Genomic DNA, 17,168 nt, shown 5'->3' with positions numbered 1-17,168 from the left:
AAATCCGTGATTTTATTATAGTAATGTTTATTTTTAAAAGTAATGTTCAGTAGCAACCATTTATTGTTTATACACCATAATTTGAGTAAAATACTCAAAATGACATAAATGATAAATTTCATGTCGCGTTCCTACTCCGCCCGTCCTTTTAAATATATAACGTCACGTATCCATGACAAAACAGCGTAGAAATTCAACCGAATGACTTTTATTATGAAATGCTGCCCCGTTGACGTCTTGTCCTGCGATTGCCGTGTCGCGCTTCATTGCTCCCGCTGGATTGTTAGGCTGATCGGGATTGTTTTCATCGTTCACAACAAGGTTAAAATATCAAACGCATTCAATGACAGCAATCCGAAGCGCCGGGGGTTTATCAGCGGGGACCCGGAGCATCAATGTCGAACAACGGCTTGAGATCTGTATAAAGGCGAATGTTGACGGCGTGTTGTTGTGGTTCGCGATGTATTGATGATTTTTCGTCAAGCGGGGCTCGCAGCCTCCTCGCGTCAAATATAGATGCACGAATCACTGAGAGTTTGTCTCAAATCCGTTAACGTTAGTTTTTCGCTGCTGGTCGTTGAATCAACCCGACAGCGTGAGCTGGCCCGGACAAAATGAGCAGAAAACAGCATCACTTTAAAGGAGCAGAGGTCAGCTGCTGTGTTAAATACTTCTTATTCGGATTCAACATCATATTTTGGGTAAGCTTTGTATTTTAACGCACGGACCTGCATGTCAATTTCATTTCCTTTATTGCAGCTGCCTTCGTAGCAGGGATGAGGGATACTCATTGTGTTTTCAGTGATCTGAACAACTCCGAATTGCAAAACAAGTTCAACGGGATAGACAATGTTCATGTTACGTGAATAGATTTGTATTTGGTTTGATGTGTCCTTACACGTTCTTCTGTATGGGAACCATCTCTTCTATGATTGGGAATATTGTCTTTTTCTGTATGGAAATCGTCTCTTTTGCATGAAGTCGAATAGGCATTCAAATGCTCATTTAGGTTGAAGACTACCTGCTTCCATTGGGATTTGATCACAATGGTATTGTTGGATCTCATTACTATACCTTATCTCGTCCGATACATCCCATTCAGAGTGGACAGAGTCAATTATTCTCGGATGAGGGATCTTGGGTTAACAGCACATTACGCTTTTTTCCATTTATGTATTGTAATTGATGTATTTATTTCTATCTTTTTGCAGTGAACTTGAACTCCCAGTGATTTGGAACAACAAAGTCTATCGGTGATGTTAACTGTAAAGACAAACGATAAAAGTAAACATCGTTTATAATGGACGTATTCTTTATCTATTCATCTGACCATATGGCGTATGATTTTTGTAATACATGTTTTTTCCAGCTAGCCTGACTCATTTTATGAATTTCGCCAGAGAATCTTGCTTGCATTGAGTGTTGATTTTTTTCTCAGTATAATTAACACTGATGTTTCTTTATTACCTCATTGTGATGATGAACTCATCACATTGTTCGGTTCCAGTGTGGTTTGTACGTATGATAGTGAGGGAACGTGAGATTGAAGGAAGCGCTTGGTCCGGGAAGCATCTGTGACTAAGTTTAAGCTTGTTTCTAGTAAGGGTATTGATGTCATAAATTTTGGCCTGGTTTCTTTTCATTTGTTTGTGTGGAATGGCGTTTTGAATATCTCTTTGTCGGGCGTGTTCGTAATGGGTCCCCTCACGCATTAATGTTGTCCCGTCTGAAATGTTAGCCGTGCATAATGATCCGCAGACATTCATAATGCCATTGTGGCCACATTATAGACAGCCTGCTTTGTCGAGTTGAAACTTAGACCGTATTGACCAGAAAAACTCCTGGAATCTCAAGTTTTTCTGGTTCGATTGAAGTCAAATTCCATTATTTAAACGGAGTAGTGTTTGTCTGTGTGTCTGTTGCTAGGGTGTGCTGGCTGGATGCATACCACCATGTCAAAAGAGGGCACCCCAAGTGTGTTCCAGACCTTATTATTGTGTGTTATATGTTACATTTTGCAGCAATTGCATGCCTTACTTTTAAAGGGACAATTCACACAAAAATTCTGTCCGTTTTCACCCTCATGTCATTCAAAACCTGTATAAGAATCTTACTTCTATGAGAGATGTTTCAATGGTTTTGTGCCTATACAATTGAAGTCAACGTGTTGTTTGGTGACCAGCGTTCTTCAAAATATATATTTTTTGTGTTCAGCCGAAAGCTAAGTACATGACTTTTTATTTTTGGATGATCTACTCGTTTAAGTGCTCACTCAAACTAACCATGCTTTTACTACAATAATCATACTTGAACTATGGTATTTGTAGTCAAATCAAAGTAACCACAAATTACACATTGTCATTCTACAGTAACCATACTTTAACCATAACGTTTTTTGTAAAACTATACTAACACGTGTTAACTAGTTCAACCAAGAAACATGGTTCACTACACTTTTACTACAATAAAGCCACGGTTAATTTTCGTTAGGCGGTTAAGGACTACCCATTTCATTCATGTGTCACTAACAGTTCTGGTTTAGTTTCACACTATTACTCAAAGGGTTTTAACCCTCAGATGATTCATAGTAATAGTGATGCTTGCTTTAATAAACCGAGGCCTGATGTCTTCTCGTCCCCCCGCCTCATATGAACCCTCCCACCTTGTTTAAAAACCTATTGTCTATTGACTCCTTCGTCTTTGGAGACTTTTTGACACCTGCGTGCCCGTTCTGTGTAATGCCCGTCTGATTGGTTTAAAGTGGAGACAGCATGATTTAGCTGAAACCTATCTGATCCCTACAGACTACATCATTCAGCTCAGGAGCTTGAGTGTGAGGCTGATGGCCTGTAATTACAGCTGTCTTGCTTTCTAACCAGAGTCTGATATCTACCCGAGAGGCTTTGCAGGGACATCCTGACATTCCCTCCATTCCGGCCACCCCGGCACCCTTTAATTTCTCCTCGTCAAAATCTTCTCCTCCTCTCTACATTCGAGGCTCCTTGTCTTGTGTTCAAATGAAGATGTTTGGGGCGAGGGAATGGCATGCGTGAGAGGAGTCTCTTGCTTCCCAGAGCATCCGAGAAGCTAGAGAGCTGAGGTCTTGTGTGTTTCATTAAACCCCATTCAATGCTTTGTTTGGCGGCTATTGTCGCGCACGCTGCCCCCCATACAACAAAACCATTTGACTGCAGTGTTTGTTTGCACACTCGGTGTGTTTGCCGAGTGCATATTTTAAACAAAAGATTGCAAATTTGTGAAGTTAGCAGCGCGCAGGGCGCAAGTGTTTTGTGTGCTGGTGTGGCCTTGCGTGAGCTCGTGTTTGTGCGTGTTTTTGTATATTTTTCCTCTTCATATCCTCCAGGTTCATGTGGCAGATGGGAACCACATGTCCGTTCCCCCTCTTCCTCTGTTCCTCTGCGAGGGAGTTTATTTCCATGCCATTTCCCAGCAGGCCCCATTCACACTAACACACACGCCCCACATTGACTCATTTTCACTCAAACGCGGATGAATCAACCCAGAGACTCACGCTGTTCCATCAATTATTAAAAACAAACCATCATGTGCTGATATTGAGCCTCGGCTGATATTAGCATTGATGACATAAAGCATGCTGTCGTTGCGCATTGTTTTAAAGGGAAACTTCACCCGAAAATAAAAATTACTCAACGCAGCATTTCGAACCTGTTCTGTTGAACGCAAAGAAAGATATTTAGAAGAATGTTAGGAACTGAGATTTCTGTGGTAGTCAAAAAATGGTAGTCAAAGGTGCCCTTGAACTGTTTGTCCTGTTAAACACAAAAGAAGAACAACAAAGGAAAATCTATATATTTTTCTTCTTTGGTAGTCAATGGTGCCCCAGAAATGTCAATCTTTCTTTGTGTTCAGCCAAACATCTTGAGGATGACTTAATTGTGGCAGAATTTTCATTTTTGGGTGGACTATCCCTTTAATATATTATAGGACTTATGTTGTCAGGGAGTGTTGCAGATTCGTCCCTGAGATGGAGTGTAGAAAATCACAAGATATCTCCCCTGTCTTGGAAACTATGAACTAGTCATCAAAATTTCCATAAACCTGGCCAGAGGAAAATCTTTTAGAACCAAAATCAATTTGCATTGTTTCTTGCTGTATACCTAAACCTGACCTTATAATGTCAACAATGCATTTAGCATTCTCTGAAAGGAATTGTCATGTTTATTGCACAAAACATAGATGTGTTGATGCTGATTTGTTTGGGTGGTTGCCAGAGCGTTGTTATTTGGTTGCAAGGCCGTTTTGGATATTTGCACAGGATAAAAGGGCATATTTCCTCATCTCTGTGATATTCTGGTTCCTATACATAGCTAAAGTCAATCTTTTAAAATAGGTCATTTTTCCACATACTTTGTCGTCCACCAGAAGATAAAATCTGAAATCAATAAAAGCTCTCATCAACAAACCTGCATCATTCATGTCTGTAGCACTGTAGCAAGCGTGGGATGAGTTTTGTCCCTGTTCACACCAAATAAAATTACTATAATAATAATGATTATAGTTAACAAAATAACTTTGTTTATGAAGTTTTACATTTTACATGCGTGAGCCCTTTTTGATTGGCTGTCAATGTCTCACGGAAGTGATCCCAATATCATCCCATTTGTTTTACTGTTATAGGTGTGGTGTGGACTTTTCTTTAATTTAACATTTATTTTAATGTTCTACTCCGTTTAGAAGATTAAACATGACATTTTTGAATTGTAGTTGTTCATCTGTGTTGTGATCTTTAAAGGGATAGTTCACCCTAAATGTAAAATTCTGTCATTTATTCACCCTCGTTCTTTTTATCTGTGGAATACAAAAGAAGATATTTTGAGAAATGTCTCAGAGGTGTTGTTTGGTTATCAACGTTCTTCAAAATATCTCCTTTAGTGTCCTGCAGAAGAAAGTCACACAGGTTTGGAATGCCACGAGGATGAGTCAAATATATCAGTTGTTTCATTTTTGAGGATAGCCTTTGAGTTTAAAATTTCTGTTTCAGGATTTGCTCAAGTCGCTAACCTAAAATATGCACATAAATGTAAATCCAGAACACTAGTCTGAGTTTCCGAATTAAATGCTTCCATGCAAACGGTCTTTAATAAATAAAGATAACGATGTCACAAGGCTTACGAAAAGCATTTCAACAGCAAAAGCTGTTCTTATAGAAGTACCAGCTGGTGGAAAAAGTGCTTCTGCTTACTGTCAGAGAGTCGAGAGTTTATGCCAAGAGTGTATATGGCAAAGCCTGCGCTTGCCATAATACAGAGATACTGTAAGTATTATAATCTCGTTCCTATGATAGCAGGCAGCTTGACTCTGATTGGCCAGAATAGCTATATGTGCCAGATATCCACACAGCTGGGACAACTCTCCCCACACAACACGGATCAAGAAACAAAGCGATGGAGGACATAGGCCCTTGTCTTCACGATGGGGTTTAGGGATTCTGCACTGCTGTACTGAGTTGTTCAGTGGATCACTGGTCTAGCTCTGTCACCACCATCCAATAGGATTAATGGAGACCTCAGGGAAATGGGATTAGGGGATTTGTGGCTGTTGATATTCGACCTCTGACTTTCACCTTCTTTCTCATATGTTTTCTTTTATGTTCCTCATGCCGCAGGAACATAAACACACACACAAACACACACCTTTCAGAGGGCTGTTGTTGGACTGGCTTCTGTGTAGTTGTATTTAACACGTTAAAGCAAAGTAAAAGACAATAATGTTGTGAGAGGTATCGGACTAAATCTGAAAACTGCTTTGGTCTAGTCTAATGGTTAGGGTGCTAAAGTAGGAGATGGAGGTTTGAGTCTGACCTGGGTCATGCACCGATTTTATTCCCCTCTAGACTATATGTGTTGGATTTTAACACGATATGATATGATACACTATGACTAAGATAAAGGTGTCTCACGATTCCATTGAAAAACCATTTTTTTGTCTTAATGGTTTCTATTCTTTAACATAAGAAAACCTTTCTGTTTCACAAAAGGTTGACTGTTGTGTAAAAAGAATAAGAAGTAACTTATTCGGGCCAGTGCTTTATCGTCATGGAAAATTCTAATTTGTACGTTTTTAAGACTTCCCCATTTAAATAATCTCAAGAAGATGCAAAAGAAGACTGGATTCGGTTCTTACGAAATACGTAAATACGTGAGCGGCAAAATTCTGAATTGAATTCTCTTTCACGCCAAAACGTCAATATTAACAAGTATCCTGGTAAAAATGTATCAATTATATCTTACGGGAAGAAAACGAATGTGTTACATTATGTTAGATCCGTGCATCTCTTAAGGGACAGCAGCATAATACACTTTTTTTCTTTTAGCATTGAGGATTAAAAAATCCTTAGCGTTGAGACCTGCTATTTGATATGATGTGGTACTTTACAAGCTGTTTGTGGAACAGACAAAAATTGCTGTGAAATTAACGCACGCGCCCGGCCAGAGGTTAACGTCTAGTTTGTGTTTGGTTGTTAAAAAATTATTTTTAAAATATATTTAATTTATATGAATATTTTGTTGTATATTAATTTGATTAAATTAAAACGATATTTTGTGGATGTCTACCGGAAGTTAAGTTTGGGCCACGTAATGTTTGTTTATGTTGTTGCCGCTGAAACCGTCAAATCAAGTGATGTTTATCGTAGCGGTTAATAATTATTAATGATACCTCAGTTTTATATCTATGAAAAATGACAGCAGTTTCTACGATGTTTTTTGTGCGTGTGTCTGTCAACAAAAGGTTAAAGTTGGAGAAATTGCTTCGTCTCTGACTTTTCGCTGACTTGTTACTGGACAGACATTCCAAATCATAAAGAATACAGTAATCCGCTAATGCTAAAAAAACACTGGTTCCTGTAAGTAGTTATAGCAACACATCCAAGTCATTTCTCTCGTTCAAGTAAAAACAAGTCTTGGCTCCCTCTCAGGAATCCTACGCCAAAGATCTCCACTTTCCGGATCTTTGACTGAAACTCCACCAAAATTCTTTTTCTCAGGTTGCTGTCAGATAATGCTGTGCTCTCTGCACACCACTAACCTCGAGCAGGAATGAATTGCGTAAGTGGCTTAAATGTGATGGATTCTGTTTTGTTCTTGTGTGTTGCAGTTGCTGGGTGCCGCATTTCTCGCTATTGCACTGTGGGCATGGGCAGAAAAGGCAAGTATACAGAGTTACACAAGGGTTCTTCAAATTCTTAATTTCGTTATCCACGAGGATGGCCAAGCAACAATCTTAGGACACAAATAGCGGAGTGGACAACAGCACTATTTACCAGTACAAGTTACCCAGAATTCCCCCCGTTGTCTCATTCAGACTGCCCGCTTAAGCAGTATAATTAATATCTGTTGGGCTTCGCATTTTATTCTGCTGAAAGTGAAGTAAGATTCTTTTTTGCCTGCAACAGATTAAACGCTGTACGGAGACTCTCCATGACACCTTTTCCCCTCTTTATGTCTGCGTTTTCCTCGTAAAACCGTGACACATTGGAGCATATGGGTGGCGTGCTTTATTTTCCCAGCAGTTTAATGTCACTGTTATGTTTTTTTTGCGACACGCCTGTAACAGTAACCTAAAAAGGTTTGAGATTTATCATGTCTCTGATTCGTCGTTCCTCTCCAAAGGTCAGCCTCGCTGTTATGCATCCATAGACGAAAGGTGAACGTAATTTATTCATACTAATTCGAGGTGACTTAATTAACGTAAAAGTCAATTGGCTGATAAATATGGTGGAAATTACTCATATTGGGTGGTTGATTGCTCTGACACTTGTAGACCATATGGCAGTTTGTATTAATGTCATCCAATTAGGGAACACCTTGGCGAAACCATGTAAATAATTAACAATGTGGTTCATTTTTAATTCGCTCAATGTCGATCGCCGAAAAACGCATTTGTAGTTAAAGTGGGTTTTAATTTAATTTGATGCAAATGATGTTCATTTTAAATAAACGTTAAAAGAGGGATAAAATGGACAAAACGAAATTGTGTATATATTCGGTGACAGCGTACGTTTCGTTCTGAGGTCACAGTAAGATTTTACCCTTGTGTACAGAGCCAGACTTGAAAAGTACGGATCCCTGTGGAGATTTGTCCAAACAAATGCGGCGGCTTGGCAGGTGGTAAAGGATTTTAGGGTCACGCTATAAACTCACAGCAATTCTGTCTGATGTGTCTGGCCCACAGGGAGTGCTGTCAAACATTTCCTCCATCACAGATCTGGGCGGTTTCGACCCTGTATGGCTCTTCATCGTGGTAGGGGGGGTAATGTTCATCCTCGGATTTGCCGGATGCATCGGCGCGCTCCGGGAAAACACGTTCCTGCTCAAATTTGTGAGTGTCACACTGTATAAAAATAGTTGAGTCAACTTAAATTAATAAGGCAACCTATCACAAGCACGTTTTTGAGTTCACTTGACAAACAGAGACTGAAGTTCACCCAACTTAAAAAATGACGTGGAAGTCATTAGTTGTAACAACGACAAAATATTGTTTTTTGGCTGAACATAAATATAGAATATGGATTGGCTATTGAAAAATATACACATTTTACGTTTAATATAATATAAACATAAACATTTTATTTTATGTTTAGGCTAATTCTGTTTAGTATATGCGAAACAATTTTACACTTTTAATTAAAAACTATTTGTTCAAGTTACTTATTTATCTTTGTAGGGATAACATTTTGCAAGTTGGTTGGTTCTACAGTGCACCGTTGTGCCCGAAACGGTTCAAATTGTTACGCCTTTTCAAGGTTTATTAGTTCCCAAATCTAAGAATTTAATTTAAATTAAGTTATTACACAGAAAGTGTTGTAATACTTCCACACAGCACAGCACCTCTAAAGAGTAACCCAATAGCAACACACATAATCCGTGTGGAATAAGATCAGGGATATTTAGCAGGACGAACATGGTAATCTGATTCTAATTCCACTGTCTCTGTGTGTTTTCTCCTCTAGTTCTCAGTGTTTCTGGGGCTCATCTTTTTCCTAGAGCTCACAGCTGGTATTTTAGCATTTGTGTTTAAAGACTGGATCAAAGACCAGCTGAACTTCTTTATCAACAACAATGTTAAAGCCTATCGGGATGACATTGATCTCCAGAACCTTATTGACTTCGCTCAAGAATACGTGAGTCAGAGTCAGCCTCTCTCATTTTCTGCTGTGATGGGGAACATCGTGTACTGTATTATGTTTAGGTCTACACTTTGAATAAGGATATATAAATGTGTTTTGAATAGGAGATGCCTTTTTAGTCATATCTAGCGATTTTCAACTGCATGCATTTTTATGTTACTGATTATATTATCATTCAAAATAACACAAACAGTTAACAATAAAAAAAACAATTTTATAAATCGTTACAATAAAGCTTTATTAAAGGTTACCAAGGAAACTGCAGTATCAGGGAAGAGTATTCTTAAAAGGAAGGATTCTCTGTCATCTCGTGAATCCTTTTTTCTTTTTGCATCACAATAAAGTCGATTTTATTGATATAGAACTTTTCACAATTTCATTTCTTAGGACAAAAGGAAGTGTAAAAATATGAATTGTGTTTATTGCACGCACACCAAAGCATTAATCATGGCAAGACAAAGTGTCCTAAAACCTCTTTTCCACCGCATACTGTTATTTAAAAGAAAAAGTACACGATTAAGGGCGAGGTTCTGAAAAATTACAACAATTTTTAGTGATGCTTATTGTTGCTTACATTAGTGAGAATGCAAAGAACGTATTTAAAGCACATTTTATACTTTGTCATTTTGTTCAAAAGATTCTGAACTTTACGAAATAGCCCCTTGTATATCCCAATTTCAATAAAAAAAAGATTACTAATTTATGAGACTTTATTGTGAATGACAGCTGTGAGGATGATAATGTTACTCATGTTGTCATGTATCACATCAGTGGTCGTGCTGTGGTGCACATGGGCCGAACGACTGGAACATGAACATCTATTTCAACTGCACGGACTTAAACCCCAGCCGGGAGAAATGTGGCGTTCCCTTTTCCTGTTGCGTCAAAGACCCTGCGGTGAGTGAGTCACTGCACCTGTTAAACACATGCTCTTTGCTCCTGTTTCAGCACTTTCACACTTCACCCTCCGGGCTGTGTGCTTTGTGTTCTTGACAGCTGAATTTGCCGAACATATATTAAATACATTCATAAGGTTATTAAAAGACTTAATGTGTTCTGGAGAAGACTGAATGAACACCGAATGTATCTTGGGGGTGTAGCGCAATGGTTCATTTTTATATCCTAAACATTAAGGATTGTTAGATGTAACTATAAGTGTCCTTCAAACTAAAATGCTCCCTTGGTCTCTCTAGGAGGATGTCCTGAATACACAGTGCGGCTATGATGTCCGGCTTCAAGGGGTGAGTCTGTTATCCGTAGGCAGATTGTCCATACATCCTTTACATGAATCATGTCGAGATAGGGAAGGCAGTGTTCAGAATACCCTCAGCAGGGAACACAGAAGGGTTGAGAGACTTTCTAAAGAAGTTCCTCTTGTTCGGCTCCTTAATAACAGTTTAAGCCTTTAAAAGTGATAATTAGCTTCTAGTTTTAGCCACTGGAAATAGTGGAGCTCTGTAATTGTTCAGTCAGCGGGTTCTGCCAGCCCTGTGTTTGTCAGTATGGGTGGAGTGACACTGTGCCATTGAGAGACAGTGGTGAACCGTGGGTGCAGAGAACTGCTTCTGTATCCATGGATACACGCAGTCTTGGTTCACCTTTAGATCCAATCTATACAGAAGCAGTATCTATATATACACTATAATAAGGTTTTTTATATGACAGCACTAGTTAATGCATTAGCTAACATGAACTAACTATAAACAATACTTCTACCCGTTGGTCCACTGTGTCATTTTTTGGAGGATCTTTTGAAATAAATGCAATATACTATACATAACTATGTCTTCAGAGGTGTATAAAGACCTTACGTAATAAATGGGGCCTTCCCTGGAATAAGTTTAGGAGTTACTAGGGATACTAGACAAGCTTCCTGAACCAGATTGGGTGACAAGCCACAAATCTTCTCATAGTTGGAACTCTGATTGGACATTTTGATGAGATATTATAAATTTTCACAGAAATTTCAATAAACCCTCTGATGTTTGTTCATGTTTCAGAGAGAAGGGGTGATTTTTATGGACAGACCGCAGATGGTTTTACCGCAGTTAAAACAAACAAGAACATGTTTACTGTAAATCCATGCTCACTACACTTTTACTACAAAAAACATGGTTAGTTTTCATAAGGGTGGGCACCTACAGCAATGTCTCACACCATAACAATCACAACATTCATTGTCTGGATTTCGTTCCATTTCTTTTTAAATTGCCTATTGTGACTTCCAACTCAAAACACATCACACATAATCAAACAACACCTACTCGAAGAATCTTTTTTAATGCTCCACATTGCTTGGAACTTTGTAATGGACTTGGAAGTACAAAAGAATGTCATCCAAAGATCGTAGATAAATCCTCCAGCAGTTTTTCGTCATTCATCTCTAAATCCCTCTCACTTCCTACAGGTTTAGAGGTACATTACCAACATCTTTTGTGTCTTCTTCCCTGAGGGAACAATAGATTCAATGGGGAACATGTTTGCATGGCTCACAATAGCTGGAGTTTGTGGCTTAATCTTTTCTTCTCCTTTAAATGTCACCGTCAACCCTAAATTACATGAAATTACATCTGCCTTCCCAGAATCCTATAGACAGTTGCTGAAGACATTCTTGTACGGCTGTGTAATACAAACTGGATCTTGTTTGATGATATGGGGTGGACATAATCTGTGTGACATTTCATCTGTTTAGCGTAGGAGTGACTACCTCCAGTGTTGCCGAGAGGATATTTGTTCAGGAAAAAGATTAGTGCACAGGTCTTACCAGGTGAAGGCCTATTTGTTTTTCCTGGACTTGTGTAAAGACTAAAGGTCAGCTCGGAGAGATGAGCAACATGCCCTGCTCGAAGATTTAGTTACTTATTTCAGTTTGACATTTAACAAACAATTGCTATTTTAAATATTTGAATAGGAGCTGGACCAACAGAGGTACATTTATACCAAGGGCTGCGTGGGGCAGTTCGAAAAGTGGCTTCAGGACAATCTGATCATTGTGGCTGGGATTTTCGTGGGTATCGCGTTGTTACAGGTGAGCAGAATGCATTTGGATGGTGAAGCGATACAGTTTACGGTGACAACGTAACTATGAATGCACTTTTTTTTGCTTTTTCTGGAAATTTGAAATGGTATCACAGGAATGTAGGTCACACTGCCACCTTCTGGTTTAACTCCAAACTCACACCAGATTTCTGCATAATTTTGAAGGTCTCTGTGGTTTTCTTGCATCACAGAAAGTCGCTAACAATAAATTTATATTGTAACGATATAAAAACAAGCTTCAAAATGTAAGCAAACACTGACGTTTATTAACGTTTAAGTAACGCTTATTTGACGTTTTAACTTTTCATTTTGCAGATTTTTGGGATATGCCTGGCTCAGAACCTTGTGAGTGACGTCAGAGCGGTGAAAGCTAACTGGTGACCCTTTGCAGGGGTCGAGAGGAGACTTCTTTAGATCATGGCAGAGAGCTAAATGCAAAGGAGCGCTGTTTACAGGCCACAGAGCTGGGAAGATTCTGCCCTCCTAACCCTGTGGACGTTTAATGTAAGCTGACTGTACAAAATGGACTCTCCATCTATAATTATTTTCTCTTTGTGGTTTCTTTCATGAAAACAAGCTCTTACAGACGCTTCCCAGGAGGAGTCGAGATGACATACTCGGATCAAGCTGTGATCTCAAAACGCTAATTCCCGTCTCTTTTATTGTTAAGCGGATTATGTTTTCATTGACCTGTGGATGACTAGCATATGGAGAAGAATCTAAAACAACCACTGATACTTCAAACAGAGGAGCCGGGAGCTAAACAAAGCCTTATTGCAGCGTGGCTGGGTTCAGCTTTTTACGCGGCCTTCTGTCCGTCGGCCGTACGAGATGATGGGCAGTCGGACTCTTACCTCTGATCGCCCCTCTGTTGGGCAGGGGCGGCCACATCAGAACGATGTACTTGATCATTACACGTAATGCTTTTTTTTGTTCTACCACTACTATTGGGGAGGTGGAGTATTCTTTTTTGGTCACTTCTCCTCATTGCTTTTTGGTTGGTTGTAACAGTTTAATCGCTGTAGAATCTTTATTTTCCCTTTGCTAGATTATAATGAAATGCTCTAGTGACACAAAACAATGTGTTATTATGCATATGATGCTGCATATGACACACATCGCTATACTAACCAACCGAACTTTCTATGGAAATCATTAGAGATGTACATTTCTTTTGGGGAAATACACTTAATATTACTCACAAACACGCAGATTGCTTTGCAGAAACCACATGAAATCGACAGATTGAATCAGCCGCGCATATGATCGCTTGCCTCGAGGCCTATAGATGTGATAGAAAAGGCTTATGGCAGTAACACAGCACATGGTCACCCAACTGGCCTTTAGAAATATTGTATTCGCTCTCTCTCTCACTCTGTCTAACTCTCTGCATGCTGTCAGACATAAAAAATGCATGATAATGCAGACCTACTTATACACGCGCGCGCGCACATGCCCATATGTGTGAATGCCATAGCAGCTAGTTTTGACCTTGCTGTGTTAATCGTCTACCTTCAGAAAGTCTATATTGAGCCATGACGTTATAAATAATGTAGAAAGAATGATGATACACTACAGATGTTCTGTATTTAGAGAGTGCGGTATCTTGATCTGATCTGATGTAGACCTGATTGAAAAGCTCAGTTATAATCTGTGATATTGTGAAAAGAAAAATGTGAGATTTCTCTTCTGTGGTCTCTCGGGGAGAGCTGGGTGGGGCGGGTGGGACCTGCTGACACTTCCTGCCTGTGTATATAAGAAACAAATCGATTATGCACAGAACACACATTACATGCTGCGGATGATGCTTATTTTCCGCTTGTTTTTCCAAATGATTCTTTATTGGGCACATTGTTTAACCCAAAATCTAAAAAAATATGCATTTTGATTAAAGAACATGAAGTCAATTTAATGATATTAAAATGAATTATTGAAAAAATATATTATTGATAAATATGAACATCTGAGCCATGTATGAGAAGCTGTGATATATTGAGAATATAATCGTGCTTAAAGGGCATTTAGGGCACAACATGAAGTAAAATTAAGAAATTTAATTCAATTATAAAAGTATTCTTCTTTTAGAGGTTATATTCCTTGAGGATGAACAGTTAACAGATCATTGCGACTACAAATAATGGCCCAGAGAAGAGATAATATATTGTCATATTATTAAACATAAACAGCTATCATCACAAAGTTAGATATGGATATATCAGAGTAGATTTGGTTGAAAGAAAATTGGAGAACAGGATTAATTCAACAAAAATGTCCTAAAATGGCTTCATTCTCATTATGCACATTTTTGGGGGACTGAATTGTGACCCGTGACCTGTTTTTGTGAGGATTAGGTTCAAAACTGAATCCTGCTTTTGTCATGCAATTGACTTTTTTTGTACATATTTGTTTTCAAAACAAAGGATCTTAATGTTCCCTTTACCTGACCTCTTGCATACCATGAATGTAAAGATCATCTTTCAACTCTATATATCATATGATTTATCCTTCTAAGTGCAATGGACACACTGATATGAATAACATTAATGTTTGTCGGACTGAATGCACACAACTGAAAAAGCATAGTTCTGTGTTCGTGAATTAGACATTCCATGTGCATGCATTGGCAGATTTCTTATGAACTGCGTTGTGCAGTTTTTGTGTGCTGGTTCATCGAAACCGCTTTGATGATGGTTATAAAACTAGTCAGCCTTTTGCGCTGACCGTTTTCTATGCCAGCTGTGGTCGTTTTTACATTAGAATCATTTCAGATGTTTCTCTTTAAGCACAGATATATCGGAGTTAAAACCGTCTACGTTTAACAGTTGTACAGAACTTTCAGAGGTTAATTCTGTGTGGAAGGTGAACGTTTTGTGATTGGTCAATGCGAATCAGAATATTTTTTTAAGATTACAAGATGTAGTCTTAATCTTTAGCTGAGCATCATGCTTGACATGACACTTGTCACTTTTAAACGCTTGGAAATATGAATTGCGAAAGCCTTTAAGATGTTGTTTTGTTTACATTCCCTTACTATTTATCAAAGTGTCTTCACAGAAATCTTTGGATTCTACCTCATCGTGGAGAAATCACTTATAGGGTGATTATTATGGGAGTCATAACTCCGGTGCAGCCGTTGTGTACATTAACAGTGATGTAAACCACACTTAGTATCTTATAGAGCAGATCTTCTCAGTTTCATTTTAAGTTGCTGGCTTAACTATGTTGCAAAAAGAAAAACAGTCACAGAATGCAAAAAAATACATTCAAAGTGACTCTTTCTTAGGTTACAGCATGTTTTTATTATGGATTGTTTGTTAAAGCTATCATAGTCCTATGATGGACGGCACTATTCCAGGACTCTGGTCTTTGCAAACAAGCAGTTCTCAGATGTACTAAGATGTCCTGTCAAGTTGAGGACTTGTTTATCGACTTGGCATTTATTATCCATCAACAACACGTTAACATAACCCAACATACCCTCTTAACTGGATAATGAATATTGCACTTGTAAACCCAAAGCATTTCTTCCGCTCTTCATTACATGATTGTACTAACCTGACTCCCATAAGGACGGATGTTCTCTCTATAAACAAGTTGTCACAAGATCACAAGTCGTTTTTGGAATCATCCTAGCAATGCCACTGTTTTCTGTCTCTTTTTTATTTTAAATGTTCAGTTTTTTGGGGAGCGTACACAAATGGACTTTTCTTGTGGGGGTGGTCTGTTACACTGTAAACTATGTTACAAGATATTTCAAGCTTTTCTTTTTCAGAATAAAATTGAATTACGACCTTCTGGGTTTTCAGTGTCATTAATCTGCAAAGTCTGTCAAATATATTACTGAACATCAGTGTCTGGTAGAACAGATGGGCTGTTGCCAGCTGAAATGCTTTAAAATTCAATTTATCAATCATACGTTAATCGTAATGTGCGGTTATGTAATGTAATCTCATTTCACACAAGGTCATACAAAGTAAAAGCAGGACTTGAACACACTTTGATGGCAAGCTACGATGGAAGGAAGGTAACAAAAAATGCTTGCGTTATTCATTGAAATATCGGATTTACATTTCAACCTCATAAAATCGTACATTTTTTTAAAGAAATAAAAAATTGAGTTATGAAATAATGCAAATATGTATATCAAATTGGCTTTTTGACAACATGTCATTGGAAGTTCAGTAGAGTGACAAAAAGACAGTACGTTTTTACCAGATTTTACTTGCTGCCACTAGATGGCGACACAGATTGCCAATTTGTAACTGCAGCAATTCCCTTAAAGAGACAGTTCGTCCCAATTTTGGATGAACAAATAAAATGAATGAACATTCGAAGAGTTTGTTTCCAAAATGAGATAACTAACTAACACAATAAGACACAATAAAAAACATGAATTTTGAATGAAAATCAACATCTCATTTTGGAACCAAACACTTCATTTCATGTTCATTGGATGAAACACAAAGAAAGATATTTGGAAGAATGCCAGTAACTTAAGATCCCTTTGACTCCCATTGTATTTATTTTCCCTGCTATTGGGATGAGATCAGTCTGGTGAGCGAGTAAAGGATGACAGAATTCTCATTTTTGAATGAACTGTCCCTTTAATGCATATCGAGACGAAAATTAAAACCAAAATCGCTGCATGAGCGCCGTTAACCAGATGCTTTAATGTATGCATTCGCTCTTTGACATGAATTCTCTGCACATGCAGCATTAAATAACGTGCACACCATCTGCCGCCTTTTATTAAGCGGATTATTTTGTGCTTAGTTGATTTCACTTGAACTTCTTGAATGGGTAATACTTTTTAGTTAGTTGCTAACGTGCTTAACTGTCTTTTAAAGTTCTGTTACAAGGTCCTGTCAATCTGTGCATGCTGCCAATCGTCCCATTGACGTTATAAAGACCAAAGCCAAAACGGTTTAGATAAACTGCCACAATTAGATTCTGCTTATCT

General features: G+C 38.4%; 1 protein-coding gene across 3 annotated transcripts; it reads left to right on the top strand.

Moving 5' to 3' along the window:
• Nucleotides 1-246: 246 nt before the first annotated feature.
• tspan17 (tetraspanin 17) lies at nt 247-16,002 on the top strand. Of its 3 annotated transcripts, none has more exons than XR_013787939.1 (9): nt 247-701; nt 7,138-7,188; nt 8,215-8,361; nt 8,993-9,163; nt 9,941-10,066; nt 10,363-10,410; nt 12,081-12,197; nt 12,524-14,110; nt 14,461-16,002. XR_013787939.1 is itself a non-coding variant. In XM_079480195.1 (8 exons), the coding sequence occupies exons 1-8, from the start codon at nt 615-617 to the stop codon at nt 12,587-12,589; spliced, it is 813 nt and encodes a 270-aa protein (XP_079336321.1). In that variant the 5' UTR covers nt 269-614; the 3' UTR covers nt 12,590-16,002. The 3 variants fall into 3 exon arrangements, 1 of the variants encoding a protein (XP_079336321.1); XR_013787940.1 differs by lacking the exon at nt 14,461-16,002 and having other exon boundaries at nt 314-701; nt 12,524-12,712; nt 12,879-12,965; XM_079480195.1 differs by having other exon boundaries at nt 269-701; nt 12,524-16,002.
• Nucleotides 16,003-17,168: the final 1,166 nt, after the last annotated feature.

The sequence above is a fragment of the Barbatula barbatula genome, assembly GCF_947034865.1.
Source record: "Barbatula barbatula genome assembly, chromosome: 18".
In the NCBI taxonomy this organism is placed as follows: domain Eukaryota; kingdom Metazoa; phylum Chordata; class Actinopteri; order Cypriniformes; family Nemacheilidae; genus Barbatula; species Barbatula barbatula.
Note: the sequence above shows the minus strand (reverse complement) of the source record. Positions and strands in the feature narration are given on the sequence as shown.